This window comes from Magallana gigas, chromosome 2 (genome assembly GCF_963853765.1).
Source record: "Magallana gigas chromosome 2, xbMagGiga1.1, whole genome shotgun sequence".
NCBI lineage: Eukaryota > Metazoa > Mollusca > Bivalvia > Ostreida > Ostreidae > Magallana > Magallana gigas.
Genome location: NC_088854.1, coordinates 15,294,915 through 15,322,598, shown reverse-complemented (window position 1 = coordinate 15,322,598; position 27,684 = coordinate 15,294,915). Strand labels below are relative to the sequence as shown.

General features: G+C 34.1%; 3 protein-coding genes across 3 annotated transcripts in view; all 3 read left to right on the top strand.

Moving 5' to 3' along the window:
* LOC136273053 (uncharacterized) overlaps nucleotides 1-14,896 on the top strand; it is a 36,367-nt gene extending 21,471 nt beyond the window's left edge. Inside the window, exons 5-12 of the mRNA XM_066076863.1 lie at nucleotides 1,037-1,185; nucleotides 1,301-1,415; nucleotides 1,789-1,902; nucleotides 12,160-12,297; nucleotides 12,488-12,607; nucleotides 12,756-13,013; nucleotides 14,376-14,526; nucleotides 14,611-14,896. Coding sequence (XP_065932935.1) covers nucleotides 1,037-1,185; nucleotides 1,301-1,415; nucleotides 1,789-1,902; nucleotides 12,160-12,297; nucleotides 12,488-12,607; nucleotides 12,756-13,013; nucleotides 14,376-14,526; nucleotides 14,611-14,896 — 1,331 coding nt within the window. The remainder of the gene's footprint in view (nucleotides 1-1,036; nucleotides 1,186-1,300; nucleotides 1,416-1,788; nucleotides 1,903-12,159; nucleotides 12,298-12,487; nucleotides 12,608-12,755; nucleotides 13,014-14,375; nucleotides 14,527-14,610) is intronic.
* Nucleotides 14,891-18,278, top strand: LOC136272750 (uncharacterized). The gene is made up of 3 exons (XM_066075217.1): nucleotides 14,891-15,729; nucleotides 16,729-17,932; nucleotides 18,146-18,278. The coding sequence occupies exons 1-2, from the start codon at nucleotides 14,923-14,925 to the stop codon at nucleotides 17,848-17,850; spliced, it is 1,929 nt and encodes a 642-aa protein (XP_065931289.1). The 5' UTR covers nucleotides 14,891-14,922; the 3' UTR covers nucleotides 17,851-17,932; nucleotides 18,146-18,278.
* A 208-nt stretch (nucleotides 18,279-18,486) lies between these two features.
* Nucleotides 18,487-26,491, top strand: LOC105344747 (uncharacterized). Its single transcript, XM_066075216.1, has 11 exons — nucleotides 18,487-19,458; nucleotides 19,717-20,422; nucleotides 20,504-20,620; nucleotides 20,713-21,026; nucleotides 21,111-21,209; nucleotides 21,861-22,017; nucleotides 22,125-22,308; nucleotides 22,387-23,975; nucleotides 24,083-25,402; nucleotides 25,491-26,021; nucleotides 26,100-26,491. Exons 1-11 carry the CDS (start codon nucleotides 18,487-18,489, stop codon nucleotides 26,372-26,374), a joined length of 6,264 nt encoding a protein of 2,087 aa, XP_065931288.1. The 3' UTR covers nucleotides 26,375-26,491.
* The last annotated feature ends 1,193 nt before the right edge of the window (nucleotides 26,492-27,684 follow it).

Sequence of the window (27,684 nt, the reverse complement as noted above, 5' to 3'; positions counted from 1 at the left end):
AAAACTCATAGAAATCTAACATCCCGTCCTAAAATTATGATTTCTGCAGAGGTGAGCTACATGTATGAATGAAGAAATCATGTATAACTAAAAACCGATGCATGCATGAACGTATAGTTTAACAATAAGAAAAAGAAAACAGCTAATGAAGCGAGGCGGTATCCAAAATGGCGTCCCCTCTCGTTATTTTTCTCCGATGAACTTGCGTTTTGTACACAGGCCCCTGTGCATAAACTTCTATTTTTTTCTTTTTGAGAAATGAATAAGATTTATTTATGAAACTATAATTACAAAAATGTACCATATAATTAATAATATATGAATTGAATGTTTATTAATAAATCCTCTCGTCGACTGATAGACCCCTTTTTGTCACAAGATTTCCGCATACTTTCGTAAGGGAAACTTAAACAAACAGTTCAAATCCCCATTTTCGGTGGCTAAATCACCCGCAGGAGGCACAGAACACCATCATGTCCCGTTATCGACAATTTAATGGTGATAATTAGTTTAATTGTCGTTTTAATCTAATCCAATTACTAAGATGGCTAACAGCACCTTCTCGCTCGAGGTCGCATATGACGTCACACATCATGGCGGGTAGATCGAGAGAGAAAATATGCATATCGCGACATTTGAATTTCATCGCTTTCAAACTCACGAATTAGGCAAAATATTTTATGAAAACGTTAATAAACTTGATTTATAATGAGTATAGAATGATTTTATTTAAAAAATTCCGAAAATTGAAAAACATGCGATATGTCCTTTAAAAATCTTAATAAAAAGTTTACGATGCAGACAAAAATCTATTTTATCTCTAAAAACAATACGTTTATATTGTTCTGCTTTAATTATTTCAAACTATAACATGCAATAAAAGTTGACAAATAATATATTTCAAATTAGATAATAAAAACTTTCACTAAAATGCATGCAGTCAGAAAATAGAGATATGAAACCGTTTTAAAGTTAGAGAATGGTAGATAAAGAAGAGTTAATAAAATAGGTTATAAAATGTAATTGGTCATTGCAGATGAACTTGGGCCCTTTTTATCAAAAGAAAAAGCAACATCGTACCTCCAAGGAAGATCTAAACGTGTCAAACGAGACATTAATGAAGAATGTAGTGAATCAGGGGGTTGTGACCATGAAGAGGTGTCGGAACATGGCGTCAGAGACGTGGTAAGTATGATACAATTATAATAGTGTTTGATCACTGAGAGAAAGAAACAAGGTTAATGGGATAAAATAATGTATTGTATATGGCATATATAATCACGACATTTCAATGTTGCAGTGTACGTGGATGAAAAACAGACTATGCAATCAGCTTCACTGTTCACCTGGATCTGTGTGTGCCACCACAAATAGGGACTGTAGCAACTTGAACAATTACGGAGTAGGTTGTGAAGGTAAGATCTTTTTAATTTATTTTAGTACAAGAACTTCAGAGGAATTTATAGATAGTGAGGCGAGTATTAGAAAGAAATAATGAAATTTTGAGTTCTTGGTTTTTTTTATTTCAAAAGGATTGGTTCAAATTTAAAATGAGCATATCACATTTTCTTATTGCTGTTTGTACATGATAATTAAACATTGTATATGTAATTTAATTCTGTAAACACTCTCTAAATTATGTGTATGTTCAATAGATTTATACGAATGAAATCCTTGCTTGTTTTGTTGACTAAAACGAATGTAGATTGCAATAATATGTATTGATTCACTTTTTAAAGCTATGGATTTTTTTATGAAAAAATAAAAATAACATTACTTGTTTAACAGACATAAACGAGTGCGCAAGCTATCCTTGTCAAAATGGCGGAAGGTGTTCCAATAATATCAACAGCTTTTCCTGTTCGTGTCCTGGGCATGTCTATGGAACAACGTGTGAATATGGTAAACTAAGAAACAATACTCATTGTTATTTGCTATATTTTAGTATTTCATACCATCGATAAACATAAATTAATAATTTGGTGATAGAAATCTATTCTTGGCGATTAGTTGTTTCTTCCTGCAGATACATGTAGTATGCTCTTTGAATATATGAACTTTAAAAAGATATGCAGTCAGCAGAAGAAGCAAAGAAGATTTTTAAACATTGTACTTTTATAAATTAAAACTGCATGACCATTTTGGCCCCGCCCTTGAGTCAGAACCCCTACCCAGAGGGACGTGAAATTTGAAATCTTGGTAGAATGTTTTATAGTTTAATTATAAAGGAAGCCAGTTTCCATTAGAGCAGAGAGAGAGAGAGAGAGAAAGAGAGAGAGAGAGAGAGAGAGAGAGAGTAGAATATTTTTAAACATTTTATATATTTACACATGACCATTTTCGCCCCACACTAGATTTAGAACTCCTTCGGGGACATAAAATTTGAATTTTCGTAGAGAGTTTTATCGTCTTTCGTAATACGCAGTCTGTTTTTAATTCAGTATCAGGACACGTAAAGAAGACAGTTTTTAAATAATTTGACTCACTACATTTTAAACGTGAAAGTCAGTGCAGTCAAAATGACGTCCATCTCACTACATTATTGGTAACACACATGCAACCCACAGCATATGATAAAATACCATTTCGATACATATTCATTTTTATTTCCAGAAATTTTGAAGTTACAATTTATTTCATCTGTTTAAACTTTATTCATTGATGCTGGTATTCAAGAGGTTCTGAAAGTTTTACATCTGGCAAGTAAGAATGTTCTTCAAAACGATAGTATTAAGGTCTGCCTCAACTTATTCTTGTTGTTTATATTTAAACCAGTGATATCTTTTAATTATATTGCTTAACTGAGTGATTGGTTGATTTATCCCTACATGCAAATAAGTCTATCCCTTTGATAAAATGTGACCGGGTTAGACTCATTTTCCCTTTCCTCAGGATTATCAGCGGGGAAATTAAGGTGTTTCTATATATCTGGCGACAATATATAGAATTTAGATACAATTTATACTTTAACCTAACAATATATATATAAATATAGCAGTTAATGCAACGTCAGGCAATATTTAATTATGTCGTTTTATGAATGATATTTCGGAAGAAAAATGAACTATGAAGTGAACTTTGACACAACCCCTCAAAGAATATAAGTCGATGACCTATATATTTTTTCTGTTCATCGGTAAGTTAATTGACCTCTTCTTAATATTAAATTTTAAGTAGAGTAATCTCAATGATAATTTCAATCTATTGCAAATTTTTTAAAAATATCTGGGTTTTTTTTACCACACCCCAGAAAATTACCATTACTTTCTATTATATCTGAGAATTTTCGTACCCAAATTTTGAAACACCCCATGTATAATAAGGAAGTCGATGATCATGTAATTTTTTTAAATTGATATTCACTCTCCATTAACTGATTAAAATTATATGAAAAATTGACGAAAAATCTATTGTAGAAATGAATTGGGTCCGCCGTCCTTAAGCACGAGTGACATATGTTATAGAGTAAAACTTCAATTTTAAGTGTGTCAATTAAGCAAAGATGAGATGTAATAGTTAATAAAATAATTAAGCAATTATAATGAAATTAAAATATTGTCTTGTACAAAGGGAAAGGTACTTTAATGAATTCTTTTGAAAATACATGTAGATAAAAGTCAAATTTCATTCATTCATTCATTCATTCATTCATTTATTTCAATCTCAACAACATTGCATAATGGTACACAGACATTACATGTATTATGATACAGATGTGATATTTACGAAAATGGCTTCAATAAGAGTTTGTCAAAATTTCACTCCATGAAAGGATTATTACCTTATATAAGAAACATGCCCGTTTAAAGGACATATCGCATGATTTTTAAACTTCAATTAAAAAAAAAAATTCTATACTTATTAAAAAACGATTTACATGATAATCTGCCTAGATTATTAGTTTGAAAGCGATGATGTTCAAATCCCGCGATATGCATATTTTTTCTCGCCATCTACCCGCCATGTTTTGTGATGTCATATGCGACCTCGAGCGAGAAGGTGTGAAAACAGTTGTTAGTCAACATTGTAACCGGATTACGTTTAATCGACAATAAAACCAATTACACTTAACAGATTACTAATAACGGAACATTATGGTGTTAAGTGTCGCCTACGGGTGTTCAGGCCGTCAGAAGAACGATTTTTTATTCAGTTTTCCAAAGGAAAGTGTGAGGAAGAAGACTTGGACAATTTTAGCCGCCGAGGGGATTTTGTGCCAACGAAAAACAATCGTGCACTTTTCTAAGGATCAGTTGGACAGAGACCCTGATAAATTGTGAGAAAATGGGCATGATGGAGCGAAAATTCGATTAAAGAGTGAGTCCAACCGGATACCCCCTCCTTCTTCAGCAACCACTGAACGAGAATGCCGCCATTTTTCTGCCCCCAGCGAAGCCTAGAGGAGCGTTTGCAAAGCGCCAGAGAGCAGACGTAAGTTTTTATCATTTTTTTAGATATCTGATTTATGAAATCAGAAATATAAAGTTTGAAATATAATAAGTATACTGCATTGAACACTGTTGAAAAAGTGTAATCTATAATAGCCAATAAAAGCTTTTTTAAGAGAACAAGAGGCCAATTGGCCTTAACGGTCACCTGAGTAACATATATCCCATACACAAACTTGCCATGGAGTCTCATATATGCATTTAATTAATTAGGTTTCATTCTGGAGTAGAAAAATTATAAATTTGTAATGACGACCACATTTCAAAAAGAACTGTGGAACCTATAATTTTTGTGAAAAACTAAAAGATCTGGTCTACGAAATCATGAATTCAGTTTTCCTTTCAGGTGTGTGGGAGTCAAGAAGATAATTATTTATAGTTATAGGCATTAACATCTATGCATCCATTTTTTTTTTTTTTTTTTTTTTTTTATTGATTCCTTATAAACAAGTACATAATAACATATCAGAAAATAGCATATGGTGAAAACAGAGGTACAATATATATCAGGTTTTTATAAACTAAAAATGTACACTGTATATGTATATGAGATAGTCAGAAAAAAAGGGGAAAAAAATCAATATATGTTGAAAAAACGTATACGATATATATCAAGATTTTATGGGGAAAAAAATGTTACATGTACACCGTACGTACATTTAAACATGTATGTGTTAATCAAAAAAAAAGTGAGAGAAAATAAATCCTTGCATTGATAATTTACATGTGATTTTTTTTTATATTTTGGCCCACACATAACAAAGGGTTTCCCTACCATCAGTCAAAGTCTGTGTCCATGTTAGAAACCCTTGTATACAACAGAGGGACTGTCTCCCTCGGAGGGTGGGCGTATATAAATATATATATACATACATAATAGATATAAGCATAAGTACATATTCATAGCATAAATGAATATTCATAGTAAAAATGCAAAATTTTGAAAAAGTTTCTTTTCTTTCATTTGATGTAAAAAAGATAGAACAGAACAATAAGATAAAGTATTCTCTTTAATATACATTCTTAACGATTGGCTTGTTTCTTCTAAGTTTTCGACTCTACAGAACATTTTATATTTGTAAATTCTGAATGCAATAAATGAGAGGAAGATATTATAAAGCTTTGTTGTTTCGTTATCATCAACAAAAAAGCCAATGATGACATTTTTCCAAACAATATTAAAATTTAAGCATTGGCTTGCCATATGCCAAACATGTTTTACATTTACACAATCAAAAATTAGATGCTGTGCATTTTCTATCTCGGTTCTACATATTTTGCATTTGTTATTTACCCCTTTATTCCACTTACTGATTAACAGATTATTACTTAGTAAATTGTTTAGAAGTTTGAAACAGCTGAAACAGGAGGTTAAACGATTTTCTATTCATTATTCAATAAAAAGTCAAAAGAGTTACAAAGATCAGATTAAAAACATAGAAAAGGAAATAATCGAGATAGAATCGTTACCTTATTTAGAAATTAATATGAATAAAAAGCGAACTCTTGAGAGACAACTAAGCGATCTATACGATAGAAGAGCAAAAGGCGCTCAAATTAGGTCTCGCGCAAAATGGTTAAATGAAGGGGAGAAAAACACGAAATTCTTTTTAGGCTTGGGAAAAAAGCACCAAACACAGAATACTATTTATGAACTAAGAAATAAAAATAATGACACTCTTTCTACTGATGATGACATATTAGGTGAAATGTGAAGCTTTTATGAAGAACTCTATCGCAGTAAAAATATAAGTAGTTCTGATATTGAAAACTACTTACAAAATAGTAATATCATGTGTTTATCTGAAAATGTAAAAAATACATGTGATCAATTTCCAAACTTAGAAGAGTGTAGAGATTCTGTAATGAACATGAAACATAATAAATCACCAGGGTTAGACGGATTACCAGTTGAATTCTATCAATGTTTCTGGGATAAAATATCAATACTCTTTCATAATATGCTTAAAGAAATATTCAGTTTAGACGAAATGACATTTTCACAACGACTTGCTGTATTATCTTTAATTCACAAAAAAGGAGAACGGTCACAGCTTACAAACTATAGACCAATTAGTCTCACTAATACTGATTACAAAATAATTGCCTTTATATTTGCTCGCCGTCTGCAAAAGGTTATTGATAACTATATAGGAAATGAACAAACAGCATATATAAAAGGAAGATATATTGGAAGCAACGCAAGGCTTATTCTTGATATTTTCGAATATTGTGAAAATAATAATCAAAACGGTATATTACTATTCCTAGACTTTGAAAAAGCTTTCGACTCAGTTGAATGGAATTTTCTTTTTAAAACTTTGAAAAAATTTAATTTTGGACCAGATTTTATAAAATGGATAAAAATCCTTTATAAAAACCCTGTTTTCCGTTTAAAAAATAATGGATGGATTTCAAAAACATGCGCAATGAATAGAGGTATAAGACAAGGGTGTCCGATTTCTGCTATATTATATTTATTTGTTGCGGAAATTTTATCAAGTAAAATTAAAGAAAATTATTTAATACATGGATTTACCTCGAAAAATTTACAAGATGAAATAAAAAATGTACAGCACGCGGACGATATGACGGTTACTTTAGGAGATATAGAATCCATGAAACATGCTATTGGCACCATAGATAAATTTTGCAAATTAGCTGGATCAAAGATAAACCTATCAAAAACTGAATGCATATTGTTAGGAAATTTAAAAGACCAGTTCGAAAATCTAGAAGGTATTAAAGTAGCTAAACAAGCTGTAAAATGCTTAGGTATTTTTGTAGGACACGACAAAATCGAGTGTTATAATAAAAACTGGATGAAGATTTACCAAGATATTGAAATTTTGTTTGAATCATGGAAAAAGAGAAAATTAACATTATTCGGTAAAGTTAATGTAGTTAATTCTCTTGCCTTACCTAAACTTATATATGTTTCTAGTATTTTAGAACTTCCCGGAAGAAATTATGTGAATGATATAAATAGAGTAATATACAATTTCATATGGAATAAAACAGACAGAATCAAACGAAATACGATGATAGGTGATATTATGGATGGCGGTATAGGCATTACCGACATAGACTCTAAATTAAAGGCTATAAAGGCAACGTGGATTGCCCGCCTAATTACAACTAATCATGTTGTAAAAAAATATATAGATAGTCTCTGTAAAGCGCTGAATATCAATATAAACTATTTAATGAGCACAACAGAAATATCGACTGAAAATTATGGTATACTAAAAAACTTTCCAGAATTTTATAAGCAAGTTTTTACCTGTTTTAATCTATGTAAAGATTTTAAGCAAAATAATGACAGATCAATAAATACCGAATCGTTTTTATTACAACCAATTTGGTCGAATACTTCATTTACTTTTAAAGGTAAAACGATATGTTTTGATGAATGGATTAAAAGCGGAATACTGTATGTTAAAGATATTTTTGAAGAAAATGGTAAATTAAAAAGTACAAGAGATATATTTGATAGGTTAAACAAAAAAAGCAATTGGATCTGCGAGTATAAAATAATACAAGAAGTGTTTAAGAAATTTGAATTCAAGTATGATTTTTCTAAAATCCCCTATATCAAAATGCAACAGAATGACGAAGAATACAAAACTAAATGTTTTTATTCGAAGCTTGTAAAGCTCAAATTTCAAAGTCCAATTTCACAAGGAAAGCTTGGTAGGGATTTCCAGATCCAAGATAAGGAAATTTGGAAATCAATATATTTCAACAAAATTAAAAATGTCAAAGATAAAAGTATTGCGGAATTTAATTATATGCATCCATTTTGGCCCTGCCCTAGAGTCAAAACCCATCCTTGAGGGGACATGAAAATTAAAATTTCAGTAGAGGACTTCCTGGTTAACATAATTATTAGTCAGTTTGTTTTATACAGATGTGTGAGAATAGAGAAGAAGATTTTTAAACATTATATGCATTAACACTATATTGTCATATTGCCCCCCCCCCCTCCTCATTTCCCGAACCCCTGACCCAGGGGCCATGAATTTCACAATTTAGGTAAAGGAGATTGTGGATATCATAACCATGTATTCAGTTTTTTGCCCACATGTGTGGGAGTAGAGAGGAAGATTTTTTTTAAAATTTAAAACATTTATACTATATGGCCATATTGGCTCCACCCTAGAGCCTGGACACCTTACAAAGGGGTCATGAATTTCACAATTTTGGTAGAGGGCCTCATGGACATCATAACCATGCATTTAGTTTTTAACAAATATATATGGGAGTAGAGAAGAAGATTTTCTAAGATTAAATACAATTTTACTACATGTATTTGGCCATATTGGCCCCAACCTAGAGCCTGAACCCCTGACCCAGGGGTCATGAATTTCACAATTTTGATAGAGGGCCTCATGGACATCATAATCATGCATTTAGTTTTTAACAAGTATATATAGGAGTAGAGAAGAAGATTTTCTAAGATTTAATACAATTTTACTATATGGCCATATTGGCCCCACCCTAGAGCCTGAGCCCCTGACCCAGGGGTCATGAATTTCACAATTTAGGTAGAGGGCTTCATGGACATCATAATCATGCATTTAGTTTTTAAAAAATATATATTGTAGTAGAGAAGAAGATTTTCTAAGATTTAATACATTTTTGCTATATGGCCATATTGGCCCCACCATAGAGCCAGAACCCCTGACCCAGGGGCCATAAGTTTCACAATTTTGGTAGAGGGCTTCATGGACATCATAACCATGCAACCAGTTTTTTCCTCACATGCGTGGGAGTGAAGAAGATTTTTGAAAATTTGGCCTTTTTTTTGCATATTTGGCCCCGGCCCGTGGCACGCCAGGGTTGGTAGAGCCATGAATTTCACAATTACGATTCATCTTACCATAGAGTTGCCTGGTAGTTTTCAAGAAGAAGTTAAAAATGTAAAATTGTCAACGCACGGCGTACGACGCACGACGACGGACGAAGACCAATTGCGAAAAGTCACCTGAGTGACTCAGGTGACCTAAAAGATTAATGTTTTGTTTTTTTCCACCAAATTCTACATAAAATATTCATTGACAGTAACGAGGATGACCGTGGTGACCATGACCCGGATTATGACCCATTAGACCAGACGGAGGTTGTTGCAGACTCTCATCATGTTACTTATACCCTGAGGAGTGATGCCCCGTCAGAAGAAGAAAGACAGTATCTTGTGTCTAAATCCTGCTTGGCCAGCATACTTGGAAACTGTGACATGTGAAAAGCCGTGTGAGCCAGTTGTGCAGTTTACCAAATCTCTAACTATGACATTTTTTGTAGGTACAGACACAAAGAAAACTAAATTATATGTTTATTCAACGTTTTTCTAATTGAAGATAACAAGAAAGTTGTAATTCATTCTACATGATATTACATATTTTTAATGTCTTTTTTTTACATTGTGCAATGTGGGTTTTTTTCAGATTAAGTGGACATCATGCGGCTGAAACTTGTAGTGCGCAGACGACAGATATCCTCATGTCCAGCAGCTACACAGCATGGAAAATCCTCTCTTATATATCAGCCACCACCTCTTTCATCAGCCTACGCTGCAGTCAACAAAGACCAGCTCGTCGCCACACGCCGCACCAGGTTTGCCAGATAAAGTCAGATGAGATTCCTGAAAGCCAGTGTAGTTCTCTGGTGGGAATGTCCTCCGAATGGCTGTCACAACACATGCTAGCAAAACTTTTCTGTTTCCTCCTCCGGTGCCATATCCAGAAGACAATTCTCCTATAAGCGATGTGTCGATATACCCTGTATATAAGCAGACAGTTATAGCTTGTGATACGGAATATATCAGTTGTAAAAGATTGTTGTTGTTGAATATTGTTTTTGTAGCATATAGTTTATTGTTGAATATTTTCATAATTTATTATTATTTATTAAGGCTGAAAATTGTTGTTTTTAATATATTTGTTTTTGATTCCATGTCTATATTGTATATATGTTATACAAAAGAGAGCAAGAATTGAGTACATGATTCATTCCAGTTTATTAATGATAATTAAACAGTTGAAAACTGGTTACTGTGGTTTCATCAATATTCGTTGAATACCAATTTTCGTGGATTTCGTTGTTTAGTTGATCCACGAAATTAAAAGTTCATTAAAGTGCAATTTTTATTAACATTTTGAATTGATAGGTACATTGGCCACGAATTTACGTATCCTTGAAACTGTAATTTTCACTTTATCCACGAAAATTGATGCCCTTGAATATTAATGAAACCACAGTATTGTCTTACTCATGGATTGGTTCGTTGTCATCTAGTGGCCCCTCTCTTTGGATGTACTCATGGAGACTAACTCCAAGGACTCGAGCATTCAAGCAAATGTCTCTAAAAATTTTCATGCTCGGTAATGCATTCGAGCTTACTTGACTCTCGTATCTGGTCAACGAGTGGGGTCTCTACACAGCACGTGCACTCCATTGTTGTCTCCATAACTTCGCAGGAACACATTTGCACCTTTGTTAAAATATAAAATGGTTTTTTTTCTTCAAATTATTAGTTGCATGAAAATCGTAGTTTTACGGGAAATAAAAGTTAATGCAGACTGTTCTGAAATAACTACTGTAGTCATTTGATATTAAATTACAAGTTACGGGGTTAAACGGATGTTCGTGATTTTGAGACTTTAATTTTACAACAATGAACATTATAATCATAAAAAACGCAAACTAAATTAATTCATTATCACTATTTATTAAATCAATATTTCATAAAGATGTTATATTAAATATCCTTACCAAATTGTGTTAGCACGTCTATCGATCTGATCGTTTCAACGGACTTCATTGTCACTTTTCTCGCTTCTTTCTTGGGCTTTATGGTCGTTATTTATCTGCACTGGGGGCTCAAACATGTACGGCTGGATGTTGAGATTCTCGGGAATTTCATCAACATCAGAAAAAACGTATTATATAGCAAGTAAATATCAAAGATAACGCTAATCCTATTATGTGTTGACAATCAGCTGTTTGAAGAAGGTCGCATATGACGTCACAGTACCACGTGACACGCTACCTAATTGGCGGGTTGTTTTGACGATCGGGGCTAAGATTTAACGAGGCCGAGTACAGAACGAGTACGCACGCTTTCGCGCAGACTTTCATTTGTATTGTGACGTCATCTTTTTGCTTGGTTGACGCCATGGCGTGACAGTTTCAACTGCAGATATTCAGCGAAAATTGTTGAAAATAGCTCGTTTGATGTGTAAAATTAATGTTATATTGTGGAATAAACATAAACGTCTCAAAGTATAAGCTATATTTGAGCTCCGGTCGAAAACGTGAAGAGGGTTCGGCAAGCGTAACCCTCTGTCACGTTTTCTGAACCCGACTAAATATAGCTTAATTCATATATTTCAAGACAGTAACCATGTATTTTATATCAATGACCCTTAATATGTGATGTTATATATTTTCTATTATTTGAATATGCCTGAGTGTTTTAATAGTACTATATAGATCACTTTTCCCGCCTTTGTCAAATAAAAAATAGCCATTATCTGACAAATCTGGGAAATTGGGCATACAAAAATAATTAACGCTTCCATACAGCAAACAATCTATCGGAAGTGATTACTATATACACAAGGAAGCCCCAAAAAATGTAAAATGTCCCGTAGTTCAGAAACGTCCGATATGTCCTTATGTATTCTCAATGCATTTAAATTGTTTGCAGCGTGTCATCTCCCCGAGCACTGCGTTGCTACGACTTGTACAAACGCCTATGACTACCGTTGTACACAATGTCAGGACGAAGGCTCCACAGTGGTGTATTCCCTCTACTGGCCGAACGCCAACAGGAAAGTTTGTGAAGGTTGTTTTAAACACATATTAAATTGGTTTTATCTAACCTTTTAAGGCAAATTGAAAATCATGCTATATCCTTTCCCCTCATTGTACCACCTCCCTTAACTACTATTATTTTTTCTGTTCACTTGTCCATCTTTTTTGTTTGCAAAAATTTTTCTTATTGTTCTCACACATGGAATTGAATTTTACCTTAGCAACCTGCTCGTGGAAAGAGAATTGGTGTTGGCCCGGAACATGCACCGATCACTTGGCAAAAAACTGTGTTTGTAGCACCGATTTCTACAAGTCCTCTTCCAATCCTGCGCGTTGTGAGCGTAAGTCAAATTAAAGATCATCTATAGTTGGAATTGGGACACTTGTAAATATATAAACAATTCTTCAAAGGATTCAAATTATAGAAATGTATATTAATTAATCCTTTAATGTACGGACTTTGACTTGATTCGTCTTGGTTTTTTCAAGTTTCGAAAAAGCCTCGCATTGAGACATGTCGCCTTGGGGCGGAGAGTGATAGAGGTGAGGTAGGTAATTCTACATCACACGGTGAGGGTCAGAAAGAGAAGTCGACCTACATCAACTTCCAGCCGAAATCGCTCTCTTTCAATTTTGTCACGGCGTTTGATACCCCAAAAGGTTTGCCAGAGAAACCGACACACATCCATGAATATCATTTCGGTGTAGTTCACGCAGAAGTATCACTCTACAAACAAAATATCTACGGTTAGTAAACAAATAATGCTGTTTTGATCTTAGTTTTTTGGTACAGGTAGTTGTTTTATAAAAGTTCAGTGAACAGATTTCAAGTTGTTGATAACCTACATTATTTGGACAACCCCCGTTTTAAGTTTTTGTTCTATTCATTGCATGTAAAACCAATTTGCTAAAACATACTATTTTCTATATATTTTTTATTGCACTTAAAACCTGCTTGAGATAGTACAATATCTATCACAGATGTGTCAAGGTGAGTTTTAAGCATTTGAACATGTACGTCTTCTTGTATTTGTGGAGCTACAAGTAGTTTACAGGTACAAAATTTGGGTCATGTTATATAACAGTATGTGTAATCGTACGTGTACAACTATAAGAATTAATATTTTTTACATGTTCAGCTTTCTCTAACTGTTTTTGAAATAATTACATGATAAATGATAAAGAAACCTAAAGCATTGTCGATCCTAATTTATCGTCTGCATTACATAGAACAACGTCTGATATAGACTTAGGCATTATTTTTATTGGAAAAATGAAAAAAAGTTTGTATAGTTTTGATCTTGCACGTTTTGTGCAACTTATATAGAATTACGCAGTATGCAGAAATTATATAGGAATTATGACGTAATACGCATTAAAAAAGGGGATTCCCATAGTAACTCATATTTGTACTCGTATACGTGTAAATGCTACACACTCTAATAGAGAACAAGACCCATCTAACATCCTGTAAAGTAGAATTACCAAAAAAAAAAAAAGATTACTGTTACGTAAAACGTGATAAAGTAAAGTCTTTAGACCTTGCAGCAGCAATAGTGTCATAAATATTTCCTATGTTAGTTTATTTTGTTAAAATTCAAATTCATGATTCAAAAATATGATCATTTATAATCTAGATCTGTGCACATGTAATGACAAGTCTGGAGAATATCTTTTAAGTCTTATCAATGTTTTTAAAAATAAACTGTTTGTTATCTATAAACTCGGCGATCAATACAAATCAAACCTTTTATCTGTTACGAAATGCGTCAATGTTCTTATGTTTCAGCGTACACAAAAACCAGTCAAAAATTTTCCAAGAATGTTTTTTTCCTGGTCAGTGCAATCTTCTGTAAAACTTGCATTTTGGTCATGTCTTTTCTGAAAAGCAGAATAACGTATCAATGGGATAATCAGAGAGAGAGAGAGAGAGAGAGAGAGAGAGAGAGAGAGAGAGAGAGAGAGAGAGAGAGAGAGAGAGTCTTACCTGTTCGATATATATTTCTTAATAAGAGTTTCTTAATCGTGCTAACTTTTAAAAAAATTTCCACCATGTTTAAATTAAAACAGGCAGTTTATTTAATCCATTATATGTGATTTTTTTTCCAGGAAGAAAGACAAATGTTCAAACAGAACCACTGATAAGTAAACAGAAGTGTTCTTTAAACATTGAAGATCTGGATCCTAAACCAGATACTCCTATTGAATGCAAGGATGTTTTGTTTAATCAAACCAAGTGGTTCATGCAAGATGGAGAGAGGTACATGTATTTGTGTTCGAACTAAGTTTTTCAAAGCTTGTTTTAGAACCTGGCATATATCTTTGATATTATCTTTTCTTACAGCCTTTGTTTGACGTACAAATCTCAGGCGGGAGGATATATGAAATACAAAGATTTCAACAATAATGTCTTTCCTTCGTCTGGTGCAGTTATATACAACCGAGTTTCCGAATCGAGAGATGTATGTGTTCATTTTGATTCTTCGTCACCAGTGCACTGTGCAGAAACACTGTCTTGTCATGGAACAGAACCTTTACTGATCATGCCTGGACGATTAACACGGGATCCGAGCATAATGATAAAATATCGTGGATGGATCGATCCCTTTCCACACAACTCCACGAGGTGAAAGAGCTAGATAAACTCACATTAATAATGGACGAAAAGGGCCAGTCTTATAATGCATCTAATGATGAGGCAAACATTACATTACCGCACGAACCAGCTCTCTATGGCATTGCCCTGGAGGTGTTGGACAATGCTGGGAATGTAAAATCCGCTCGAAGATTTGTCATGTTTGACAAATCGTCCGAAATTAAAATAAATTTTTTGAAACACTTGAAAGTTGATTCTGCAAGTCCAGAAACAAATTACATATGGCAGACCCACAGAAAGAGAAGTTGCTTGTCTTGGGACGACAGGTATTACAATTCATACAACTATAGATTTAACCTTTTACGTAAAATTCAAAAGGACTTTCATGGAGTGTTCCAAGGAATATATGAACAACAGACAGGAATATTACCAGTTTCAGGAACAAAAAACGTGCACGGAATAACTTCGTTTTATTATTCGTGGTTTAAAGAGAATCAGGAGGTGTCAGCTGAGGTAGCTATTCCAAATTTTCCTGATCAAAAGCTTTGCGTTGATTTAGGCGTAAAAGATGGAGAAACGCACACAATAACGATAACTTCCAAGGACTTAATGGAAAACACACTTTCAGAAAATATCACCTTTTACGTTGACGCAAGCGTTCCTGATATTGAAGAGGTGTGGTTAAGCAAAGATGGCGTTAGACAACTTTTTGTCCACAACTCAACAGATTTAGCTCAAATGGTTCTTCAATTTAAAACATTCGACTCACACAGTGGTCTTTATTCAATCGAATATTTTCTTGGAACGTCACGTGGAGGAAACGAACTCGCCTACAAAACCCTTGCTGTACATATTCTGGAAAATAAGGTACTTATAATTATACTTTATATAAATAAAGTAATTAACTTTCTCTCTATAGTGCCCAATAAACCGCCAATGATAGTCTGCCAATTTAAAATACCAAGAAAGGCATTGCCATCCCCCGTATCAACTTTGTCAGAGTACAAGAAAATTTGCACTGTTTGCAACAGCCTTGTCGTAAAGAAATTTTTTGTACGTACCGTCATTTCCGATTTCTCATATATGTTTAAGTTTTTATACATAGACCCAGTCGAAATATGTAGACGCCTTTACGGTTTGGAATTATTTTGATAATTAATAGAATAAATAAATCACTGATAAAAAATAGTTCACATTATCTTATATACTAGTAACTGGAATGGTTTAAACGTAATACTTAATCAAGTTAAAAGTCAATTTTCTTGGATAAATGCTGCGATTTGTTTAGATTTAGGGTATAACATATTAAAGTATCTTATGAACCACTGAATAAAATTTATTGCGTTAAATAAAATCTGTTAAAAATAGCAAACAATAAATTATTCAAACAACAAATGCATAATTTTGAGATATGAGGTTGCGATGGGGGATGTTGGGTATGTAACCACACGTTTTTGTTTTTTGATAAACATTTAAATAATCACAAAACATATACTGATTACAATGGAATATTTGCCCCCGTTTTATTTTCACCCAATTCGCCCTCGTTTTAAGCGGTCGAATTTAAGAGTGGATGAATCCCAATGTCTCAAAATATTAATCTTTTAAGACGTTCCGAAACTGGTTGCAATGTAGAATGTCAACAATTATACCTGGCGAAAATAACCCTATATACAGTTGTATTAAAAAGATTTAGAGGAAGGTGGCTTTTTTTTTAAAACTGTGTATGTAATTTCGTATTATTTTAATTATCGGTTTTAATCACCGAGTAAGTTTTACAATTATAAATTACATATCTTCAATGCCCTTTTTAACAGTCTTACATTAGTGTAATTCAAAAGTATAATAATGTGAATTTCATTTCAGAGTTGTGATTCTTTTGTCGATTGCTACTGTCCTAGTGTTGGACCCTGCGAAAATGCATTATATACAGTAAAATTCAACCATCTGATAAAGAATAACACCAACACTGGGCAACACAACAGGGCCTATTATTTTACTGTGAAGGTAACAAACGGAGCACGGCTGGTTGCTATTGAACATGTGGACATTCTTGCTGATGATTCACCTCCAGTGAAAGGAGTGGTTGTTGAGGGACCTGAGGGATATCCTGATATTGATTATACCAGCGAAGAATCGGTGATTGTCAGATGGAACGGGTTCATAGACCATGAAAGTGGAATTATGAAATACCGCATTGGTATCGGTGAGCACTGTCTTTCAGCAGCAGAGATGAATGTCTACTCTCACGACCTGCCAAATAATTCTAGTCTTTATGAATCATCAGAAGCATATCTTAAAGTTAATTTACCACACGATGGTCTTTATTATGTTTCGGTGTTAGCTTACAACAATGCGTTAGAACCATCAGAGGTTGCCTGTTCAGATGGTGTTTTTCGTGACACGACTCCCACCAAGGTAACTGATTTAACTCTGGAATCAGCTAAAGTTAAACCTGTTATTGGATGTTATGATAATAAGGTCTGGCATATTTTTGAAAACTTAACGGCATACGAACTTCAGAAAACCGAAAGATGCAACATCGCTTGTAATTCAACTATGACTATGCAACTCGTTCAGTACCTACCAAAGCGAAACCGGTACTCAAACCATTCCTCATACTCGACAGCTATGTGTACAAAATTATCTAGTTTCTCAGAAAATTGGTTTATATATCTTCCATCTGACAAAATAAAATTAAGATGGGCCTTAGAAGAAAATGAATCACAAATCCAGAAAGTATACACAGGATTTGGATCAACATCTAGCGCAAGCATGAGTCCAGACTTGATATCGTATTTAGAAACTAAAAAATTCAATGAATATCATATCGTGCATTCGGGTTTGGATCCTGGCATACCAGTTTATGCTTTTGTTAAAGTAAAGAACAAGGCCGATCTCACAACCCTTGTCCCATTTGGACCTATAATCATCGATGAGACGCCTCCCTTATACCGAGGAAACGTTGCTGTTATCAAAGATCCTTAATACATCTATGTCGGATGGACTGAAAATACATTTATGGAGGCAGAACAAAAGGAACCAATTGAGTCTGTGCTTTTTCGAATAGGTATGTGATATCAATATTTTTACGGTTTTTAAATATCGTGCTGTAAACATTGTTAAAAAGAGTCAAATATCTCATTAAACTTTTATTCAAAATGGTTTCGTTAAGAATAATTATAAAGTTAGATATTATGACAATTTACGAAGAAATGCATGATATAAATCCTTTTTTTTTATTTTACTAATTTCACTTAATTCAATTTCATTTATTTTTAAGGTTGTGGAAACGTATTAAGAACACCTCTGTTGGAAGCAAAAATATTTGAGAAGTGTCCTGGAAACTTTTCATCTTGTTTTAAATATCCACTTGAAAGGGTCCTCAAATTTCATACTAATGATGATTCAAAACACTATTTTAACCTGTACGTTTACAACATAGCAGGACATTTTGCAGAAGTCCACACTGATCCCTTTTTTCTTCCACCTCGGTTTCCACCAACAACAGGGATACTTATTGAAACAGAGTCGGGACACTTATCATCCAACAACGATATTGACTATACTTTTCAGACCAACCAAATTTGTTTTGATTGGAAAGGAATATGGCATGTTCAAAATATGTCAATAGAAATAGGACTCGGATCTAGCAGAGAATCAGCTGATGTTCAATTTTTTAAATCTATTTCAAATGATGAGAATTGTTTACACAACTTGCAACTAAAACCATTTAAGAAATATTATACATTTGCGCGTGCGACTGTTGCAGGTCATGTACAGTCCGTGGTTATTTCCGATGGATTCACGGTCATTGACAAAGCAGACGTGCTTAATGCCCTAGACGTCCGAATTGGAACACCTTGCGGGGCCAAACATTTAACAGAAGTTGATGTTGAAATGGCAAATACCTCAAATGTATATTTCGTAAAAAGTAAATTACGAGAAAATCAAATATATACAGCTGTTTCAAATAACACTGCCCTTACAAGTGAAGATGTCGTATGGATTGATGAGATGAATAAACAATTTGTTGTCATTGTTCCGCAGCCTAAGTTCTATGTTCTAAACAATAATCCTGTAATTATACTTTCCTGTCAGGAGAATAAGAGGTTTCAGTCCAGTAAGCACACGATAGATGTGTTTTGGGCATATGATAAAACAGAGTCAATTACGCACTACAAAGTAGCTTTGTTTAAGATTAACAAGGATAGAACAGAGACACTGATAGAAACGTTCAAAAACGTTGGTAAAAACATGCAGATCCATCTCAATAATTTGCATTTACAAAACAACCAACTGTATCGTTCATTAGTCCAACCTTGCTTCCAGAAAACGTGTTTGAAAGGGAAGTATTCGAAAGATGTATTGGTTGAAGAATGGCTTCATTCTAGTTATGACATAGAAGCATTTTTCGTTGTGAACGGAAGAGATGCCCAAGAAGTGGATGTAAATGTGAAGTTTGATGCATTTAGATGTGGTCAAACGGACAATGCTATAGGGTATGCTGGGGCATTATTTGAAGCAATTGATCATCATCATCAACTTACATCTTGGTATCTTTTGCCCTTAAACACTTCTTACAATACATTTGATGTAAGTGATTTCTTTTATATTTGTTATTATTAGCCATATTCTTTATCATAGTTTTTTCTAGTTATATAATTATGATTTTATGCTACAAAGATTATAGGTAACAAATTAAAAAAAATTAACATAACTAGAGGAAAAAAATAAAAATAAAGAATGCAGCCAGCACACCTAATATTAACGTTTAATGTTTTGTACGTTTTCAATTATATATATACATATAATCGAGAATCTTTTTATTATTAATGTTTAATTTTTTTATAGATTGACATTCCATATACGTTGCCCGTTTATGGATACAAAAGTATGAAAATCTGTGTTAAAGGAATATGTCGATCTGGACAGTCAGAAACATCTTGTACAAATCTCAAAGCGAAGTCCAATCCAAATGAGATTACAACTGGACATCTTTACGAGATCGATTCCGAGGGAGATAACTTCAAGGCAATCCTCGAACTAGCAGACAGTCAACATTTAGGGGATAAAATAAGACTTGTACATGATGCAGAAGTCGATGTGGTATCGCGTGGTCGAAGAGTACACGGATTCATGAACGGAATAGATGGAAAGATTGTAACTTGGTACCTAATGGAAAAACAATCATTGCCTCATCTTACATGCGATGCTGATATCTATTGTCTCCAAACGACGACCTCAACAGATGGGATAGGAAGGTTTAACACACAGGGGTTACGAGCCGGCACATATTTTATATGTGCTATTGTAGAAAGCAACAACTCGAGTAACCTGAAACATTTTACATCAGCGGAAAATGACTTTTCCACATGCGGGAATGGCTTTGTTATTGATGAATCGCCACCCGCTGGTGGCCTTGTAGACATTTCTAGCAACAATGATGATTTTATTAGTGACAAAAACGAGTTAGAAGTACATTGGTCGGATTTTTACGATGATGAGATGAAACTAAGCGTTGAACATTCTGGTATCGCTAGATATGAAGTCTCGTTAGGTAATTTTAGTGAGTGTCATATAAAAGAAGTAATAAAAAGATCGTTTGAATAAGAATGTATATAATTTGTTTTCTTCCTAGGTTCCATTTTTGGTGGTCAAGATGTCGTTCAATACAGAAATGTTGGTTTGCTGACGTCAGTAGTATTTTTCAACACTAGCCTGAATATTGGAATGACATATTTTGCCACAGTAAAAGGTATTGCCAAGACTGAAATTTGGTAGTATACTCATAATTGTATATGTATTTTTTAAATTTGTAAAATTGAGTTCATTTTCTTTTGTGAACAGCGTTTGATTTTGCCGGCCATGTCACAGAAGTCACTTCCTCTGGAAAAACACTTGATTTCACTGCCCCTGAATTAGGAATGATTTTCGTACGATTTTCTGGACTTAAAGATGCTATTTCAACAATTCATGAGCTCTTTGTCCAGTGGGAAGGTTTTGTTGACGAAGAAAGTGGAATTAAAGACACCTTATTGGCTATGGGTTCTACAAATGAATCCACGGACATTTTGGATTTTCGTTCAGTCACAGGGGGGTCTACCATAATCAAGGAGCTTGAATCTATGCGAGATGGACACCAATATTTTATAATTCTAAAGGTAAAATATCTAAGGCATTACATGTTTAGTTAATTCAAATATGTATCATGAAGGTTTTCTTTTTGATTTATGATATCTTTGAAGGTATTAAACAACGCGGGCCTCCATACGATTGCAGCATCAGAACCGTTTTTATTTGACAAGTCTCCACCTGAAAATGGTGTTGTTTATGATGGTCTCGCAGTAAGTACATTTTATTTAAATCAGATTAATAACCGTAGGAATATATTTGAGGGTTAGGAATTAAATTTATGTATATTAAGGGATTCACTGTTGGTATGTAGCAATTTATCACGAGTCAAACCATAATTACTGCCTTATACTAAACATCTACAGTTATTTCAAACATATAAAGTTTCTTTGACTATTCTTTGATATATTTGCTTGTTACCTATAAAGCTTTCTCGCCATTTGATATTAAGTAAAGGTTGATGTAAATAAGAAATCTTAGAACCAAAATGTTTGTGCAAGTTTTCAAAGATCAAACGTCTCTGCCGATTTAGCACTCGGGATCTGCTGGTCAGTATCCACTTTGCCAGGAAGTAGTCAAACACATTTCTCAGTATATACAATTTCCTAATTGAATTATATATCCATGTTGTGTCTTAGTTTCAATGGAAGTAAATGATATGGGATGAGGATATGCCTTTAAGTATATATGTTTTTAAAATAATATTTCGATTGCTTTAACAATTTCTGGCGTTTGTAAAAGCTGATGTAAAATAAATTGAAGTGTATTTATATAACTATGTAATTAATTATGCCTTCTAGAGGACCTACATTTGAAGAACATCACACAGTCTATCTAATATTTTCTCTATTCATCTTGACTAGAATGATGTTGACTTTCAAAACGACATTCAGTCATATACTTGCCATTGGTGTGACTTTGTTGACCCTCACACGAGTATAGAGTATTATGAAGTTGGACTTGGTACAAAACCTTTCACATATGATATATTCCCCTCCAGATTTGTTGGACTTCACAAAAGTAAGACCTTTCATTTATAAATGACCAACTTAATGATTTTTTTTCTTTCTGCTCCGTCCAAAACGACCCCAATAGGAAATCGTTAATTTTCTTCTTTTATTTCCTAGATAATTCTTGGAGTGGGGCTTTTGAACCTGGAGTAAAATATTACGCTACGGTTAAGACTTGTAATCGTGCTGGACTGTGCTCTTTGAAATCTTCGAATGGCGTCATCATGGATAACACTCCTCCAGTCACTGGATTAATTCATATTGGATTTATTGGCCATCACGAACCTTTCTTGCCTTATAAGTATGTTGTGTTTTCGTTACAGTTAATGAGTTTTAATGTATTCTAGAGTAACGACTAACATTTCTTCTTGTTTTGTAGTAATTCTGTTTCTGCGTCATGGGTAGGATTTATAGATACTCATTCTGGAATCGATCATTTCGAGTGGTGTTTAGGGAAAAGCCCAGGTCTTTGCAATTATGTTGATTACGAAAATATCTTGCTATCAAACAGAGTGACCAAGACTGGTATGTCACTTCCTTCATCAACAGATCTCTATTTTACACTGAAATCAATCAATAGAGTTGGACTATCAGTAGAACGTTCATCTGCCAAGTTCCAAATTGATACAAGTCCTCCAGTTGCGGTGAAATCTCCAACGTTTATTACAAAAGATCATGGGGTTTCCCTAGTCAATGGAACTCAGTTTGACAACTCCTTGATCACCATACAATGGCAATTCCAAGATTTAGAAAGCTCCATTGTAAGACATCAATTAGTTCTAGAAGTAAATCGAAACGGACATGTTGCCTATGAAACGAAAGAACTTGGAAGTCAAATGCAGATAACTTTAATGTCCCCAAACGGGACGTTTTTGAAAGATGGCGACGCTTACATTGCAAAGGTTACCAGCTGTAATGGTGCAGGTCTTTGTACGACAGCTATATCGGATACACTTCTGATTGACTCCACCCCTCCCTCCTTGGGTGGTTTTATGAACACAATGACTTGGATAAATGTTGGTAATGAAACCAGAGTACAACTTGCATGGTATGGATTTATTGACCACGAGTCGGGGATACATGAATATATTATAAGTTTAAGTAGTTCCTATTCTGGAAATGAATTATCCGATGGTTTAAAACGTGTTCGCCATGCTAACACTTCTCGACAAACTGCTTCATTAACTTTGTCAAAAAAACTCAGAAGCAATGATGCTGTTGTGTTGACTGTAATAGCCATAAACTCAGTCGGTTTGAGAAGTTCTATAGGAAAGGCATCTGTTATTCTTGTTCCTAGTGATTTGAACCATACAAAGGGCATCTTAACATTTCAGAGACATTCATGTATATCTCACTATTGCAATAACGATTGTACTTGTGCAGTTGTTGGGAAAAAATGTCTGAATAAAGTTAACGCACAATGCAAAGAACTGCAGAATGTTTCTAAATTATTGTTGAACATTTCGGTACATTTTGGACTTGCTTCTTTTCCCGTTTCGATAATGTCAAGTGCCACCTGCTTTTCGGGTTTTTGGACAGATGAAGACCGATCGAAAAGGGTTTTACGTTATGAATGGAGTATTGGGGAAAGCGGAGTAAGTCCAGGATTTGGAATCTTTGATTCAAAAAAAGAAAGTGTGTGGTATGATAATGGTCTTCAAGAAGATATTGTATATTGTTTGCCCTTCCCCAAAAAGCTAAGTCATGGCCAACATTATACACTTTATATCAAGGCATGGGTATCGGAGAATGAATTCTCAATATTCCACTCAAAACCACTCTTAGTTGATTTAACACCTCCTGAGAGAAGACGAGGCCATTCAGTGATCGAGGCAGAAGGTCACTGTTTAAAAGATGTTGATTATATTGACTCGTTGAAACCAATCAAAGTTTGTTGGGAAAATTTATTCTCGGAAAAGGAAGGTGAAATAGTGACATATTACTTCAGTGGTGGAACAAGACCTTTTGGTACATATATTAGATATCCTTAAATTTGTTTATTCTGTATTAATCGATGACTTTTTTTCTATATTAAAATCTATTTGATATATATATCAATATTATATAATTTGTAGGTGATGACTTCATACGGAAAACATTGGTTAATTTATCTACAGTTTTTGAGGTTAATCAAACAATGACACCAGGAACCACCTACTTCTTCACCGTCATCGCTAGAAATAATATGGGTCTTGAAACCACTGCAATATCCGACGGAATACTTGTTGATACTGACAGTCCTACCCCTGGAGTCGTATATAATACTAAACAATTTCGCAATGCTCTTCATCAGTTTTCCACATCTTCTCTGTCAATGTCTTGGCACGGATTTGAAGATCACCAGTCGTCAATTAAATATTTTGAAGTCAGCATAGTAGAAACAGAGAGCGGTACACTGATAAATAGAACTGATAGAGTACTCTTTTCAAATGACTATACTTTCAGAAACCTACATTTACAACATAACAAAAGCTACGGCATTAGAGTACGAGCTGCTGATTTCTTGCAACACTTCTCCACTTATGTCACTTCCCACCCAATTAAAATTGATTCAACTCCGCCGTTTGGAGTACGATGTGAAAAATTTGATGATTTATATTTAGAAGTAACTGCAATTGAAAAACAAACACCATTTCTCCACTCGAGAACAACTGTTTTAAGCGGTGTGGTTTCCCTGAAAAAGAATACAATCTACAAAATAGGCGTCGATGTTTTGAAAGAATTGCACTTTAAAATGGTTTATTTTCAGTTGGGGAACGAAGTCATGAATTTATATTTGTCATTGAATGCAGACTCGAGTTATTCTTCAAAACATCAATTTATGTCTACATATGAGGGCGAGATAAGTTTGAAGATTATAATTGCAAGTCGACATGACATCATGGAAGAAGATATTTTCATACGGCTTCAACAATGTAGCGTTTCTTCAATTACCCAGTCACCACTGATAGTACGCCAAATAAACCCTGGATTGCTGTCTGTATGCAGCTTTATATTGGATCCAGAGAGCGACATTGAAAACGTTTTAATTGGCGCTGGTACAACTAAAGGCGGATATCAAATACAATCTCTTTTACCTGTCTCTTCATTCAATCATGGCGTTGTAGAAACGGAGGTTCCCCATGGAAGTCGTATCTATATCACAGCTGTTGCAAGAAACAATGCGGGGCAGTGGTCAAAGTTTTCACAAGAAATAACATTGGACCATACCCCGCCTATTATAAGTAATTTCACAGTGGAAATCCAGAATTCGGAAACACGAGAGGAAAGGACGCATGTGGCAAAAATGTCGTTATCCAACTCCACAACAAGACTCCACAGAGAAACTCGGGTGGTGGCATCATGGAATGTAAGCGAGGAGGAAAGTGAACTTGCATCCTGTTATTGCTCTGTTGGTACGTTACTACCTTTTCATCATTGTTCATGAACGTTGGTAAACCCTGTTTTATTTTTTCAATTTGCAAATTTTGTTTGGTTTTATAGGTCCTTTGAAAGAATCAATGGGAAGAATTTGGCAACAAAGCATTGATAGATCGCAGTGTGAAATATCTAATCTGACCTTTGATCATGGAGCAAAAGTAGAAGTATCTGTCAAATGCATAAACAAAGTACAGCTAATGGAAGTAAAAAAGGCGGGACCACTTACAATATATCACGAAGCCCCGAACTCTGATTTGACATCTTTATCGTTTTATCCCGACAACCGTTATACTGTTCTGGAGGGCAATGCCAATTTGAAAGTACAGTCAAATTTAACCCATGTTGATTTTACTTGGGGTTTATTCGATGACCTGTCAGAAGACGTCAACTACGAAACGCGTGTAAGAAAGGATGACAATGTAATTGCACCTTGGGAGTCGGTTGGTCTTAGAAACAGTGCATCGAGAAAAATAAACCACATGGGGAGAGCAGATACCTTTTTTGTGGACGTCCGTGCAATCAATAATGGTGGTTTCCAAAGTCGTTCAATCAACGCCTCCATTATTCTCGAATATAAACCGCCTATCTTGACGGGTAATAAGTTAAACATCGATTAAAACTTGTTCAACATCAATGTTATTCACATATTCATAATATTTTATATTGTTTTAGGAGTACCAGCGGGATACCTTCTGGATAATGGAAGTTGCTCCATAAAGTGGACGAACGTGTTCTCGCCGAGTGTCTACGGTTCTATGGTGTACCAAGTATCGGTTGGTTCCAGAAACGGAACCTCTGATATCCAGTCACCAATCTTCACAATGGCACAGGAAATAAACGTTGAGTGGAGCCCTGACCAATTACAGCATGAAGTGTTTGTTAACATCCTGGCTTTTGGATCGAATGGCGAATTTTCGCGTTACAACACACATTTTTTTGTCCGCTAAAACTAAATTCATCTGATGCATAATTATTCTTGCGCGATTTATGTTGTACTTTATATTTTAGTCTAGAATTTAACATTAAAATATGTTTGAAAGCAGCAAATTGATGGTTCATTCTATTGTTATTCAACACAAAACTAGATACGGTATTCATTCCCTTTTCAATAGCTTTTTTCTGGATAACTTTCTGTCATCGCGATCAGTTTACTTTTTATGTCAAAGTATCACGACCACCAATTAAAGTATTTGTAATAGATATAATCGTTGTATAGCACGACTTAAACACATCATACGTAGCTGTATATGTTGTTATAATTTTATTTAAAAAAACAATATTATATTGTTTAACAACTTTACTTACTATTTTTGGGGATGGATTAAGTTTCAGATCGACCCAGTGAACATTCGACCAGACATAAAGTTCCCTTAAATAAACAAAGATTTTTATCTTTATCATTTAGTGATTTTTCCTTATTATTAAACCGCTGAGTAAATCGGAAATCTGTTAGATTGAACCTTATATGTAAACTCACTTGTTTACCTTTTTTCATTTTCAAAATGAACTTGCATTGATTTTCAAATATTGCGAGAAACCATTACGATTTTTATAATCTGAAAAATCATTCAAAAATTTCCAAAAGGACTTTCATGTCAAATGATGCATTGAGTTGTTTTAATAACATGTGTCTTTTACTAATTAACATTTTTTTTTATTGTCAATGAGTCCATGTCTAATGGCTAATTGATTACATAATAATTTGACAACATATTAAAAGTGATAGAAACTTAGACTATACTTAATCCGAACACAAAGGCTAGCTAGCTTTGAGCAATCTAATAAAATCCCGTTCATTAACTTTTTCACCTACACAATTTACCTAACAAATCAATTACTTTCAAGAGTAATAGATGACAAAACATAAAAGACATAATCATTTGAAAACAAGTTTTCCTCACAACACATGTAACACGATATCATTTTCCGCTTCCTTGTTAAGCATGTAGGATCATGCATGTTGTTTAAACATATGTGACAAACGTTCTGATTTGTCATAACTTATCAGGTTATTTGATGAATCAAAAAACCGCAAATATAGCACATGTGTATTGATATCTTACACGTGAGGTGAAATATTAGCCCTTGTAAGAATTACAAAAAGAAAAATTCTTATACAAACATACATATTTCAACTGTTGACATTCATATGAAAGACTCTGAGGGCTTATATAATTATTTTTAACTACAAAAACATTTTTTCCTAAAAAAGACCCATGTTACAATCGTGATATACATGTTTAGCAATTTTTCGGCA

Excerpts from the sequence above, each read along its gene's own strand:
- LOC136272750 (XM_066075217.1), top strand. The coding sequence starts at position 14,923 with ATGGACGAAAAGGGCCAGTCTTATAATGCATCTAATGATGAGGCAAAC. Across the intron at positions 15,730-16,728 it reads TACATATTCTGGAAAATAAG|AGTTGTGATTCTTTTGTCGA; the intron begins GTACTTATAATT and ends ATTTCATTTCAG.
- LOC105344747 (XM_066075216.1), top strand. The coding sequence starts at position 18,487 with ATGTCAATAGAAATAGGACTCGGATCTAGCAGAGAATCAGCTGATGTT. Across the intron at positions 21,210-21,860 it reads TTGTTTATGATGGTCTCGCA|AATGATGTTGACTTTCAAAA; the intron begins GTAAGTACATTT and ends CATCTTGACTAG. Across the intron at positions 22,018-22,124 it reads ATTTGTTGGACTTCACAAAA|ATAATTCTTGGAGTGGGGCT; the intron begins GTAAGACCTTTC and ends TTTATTTCCTAG.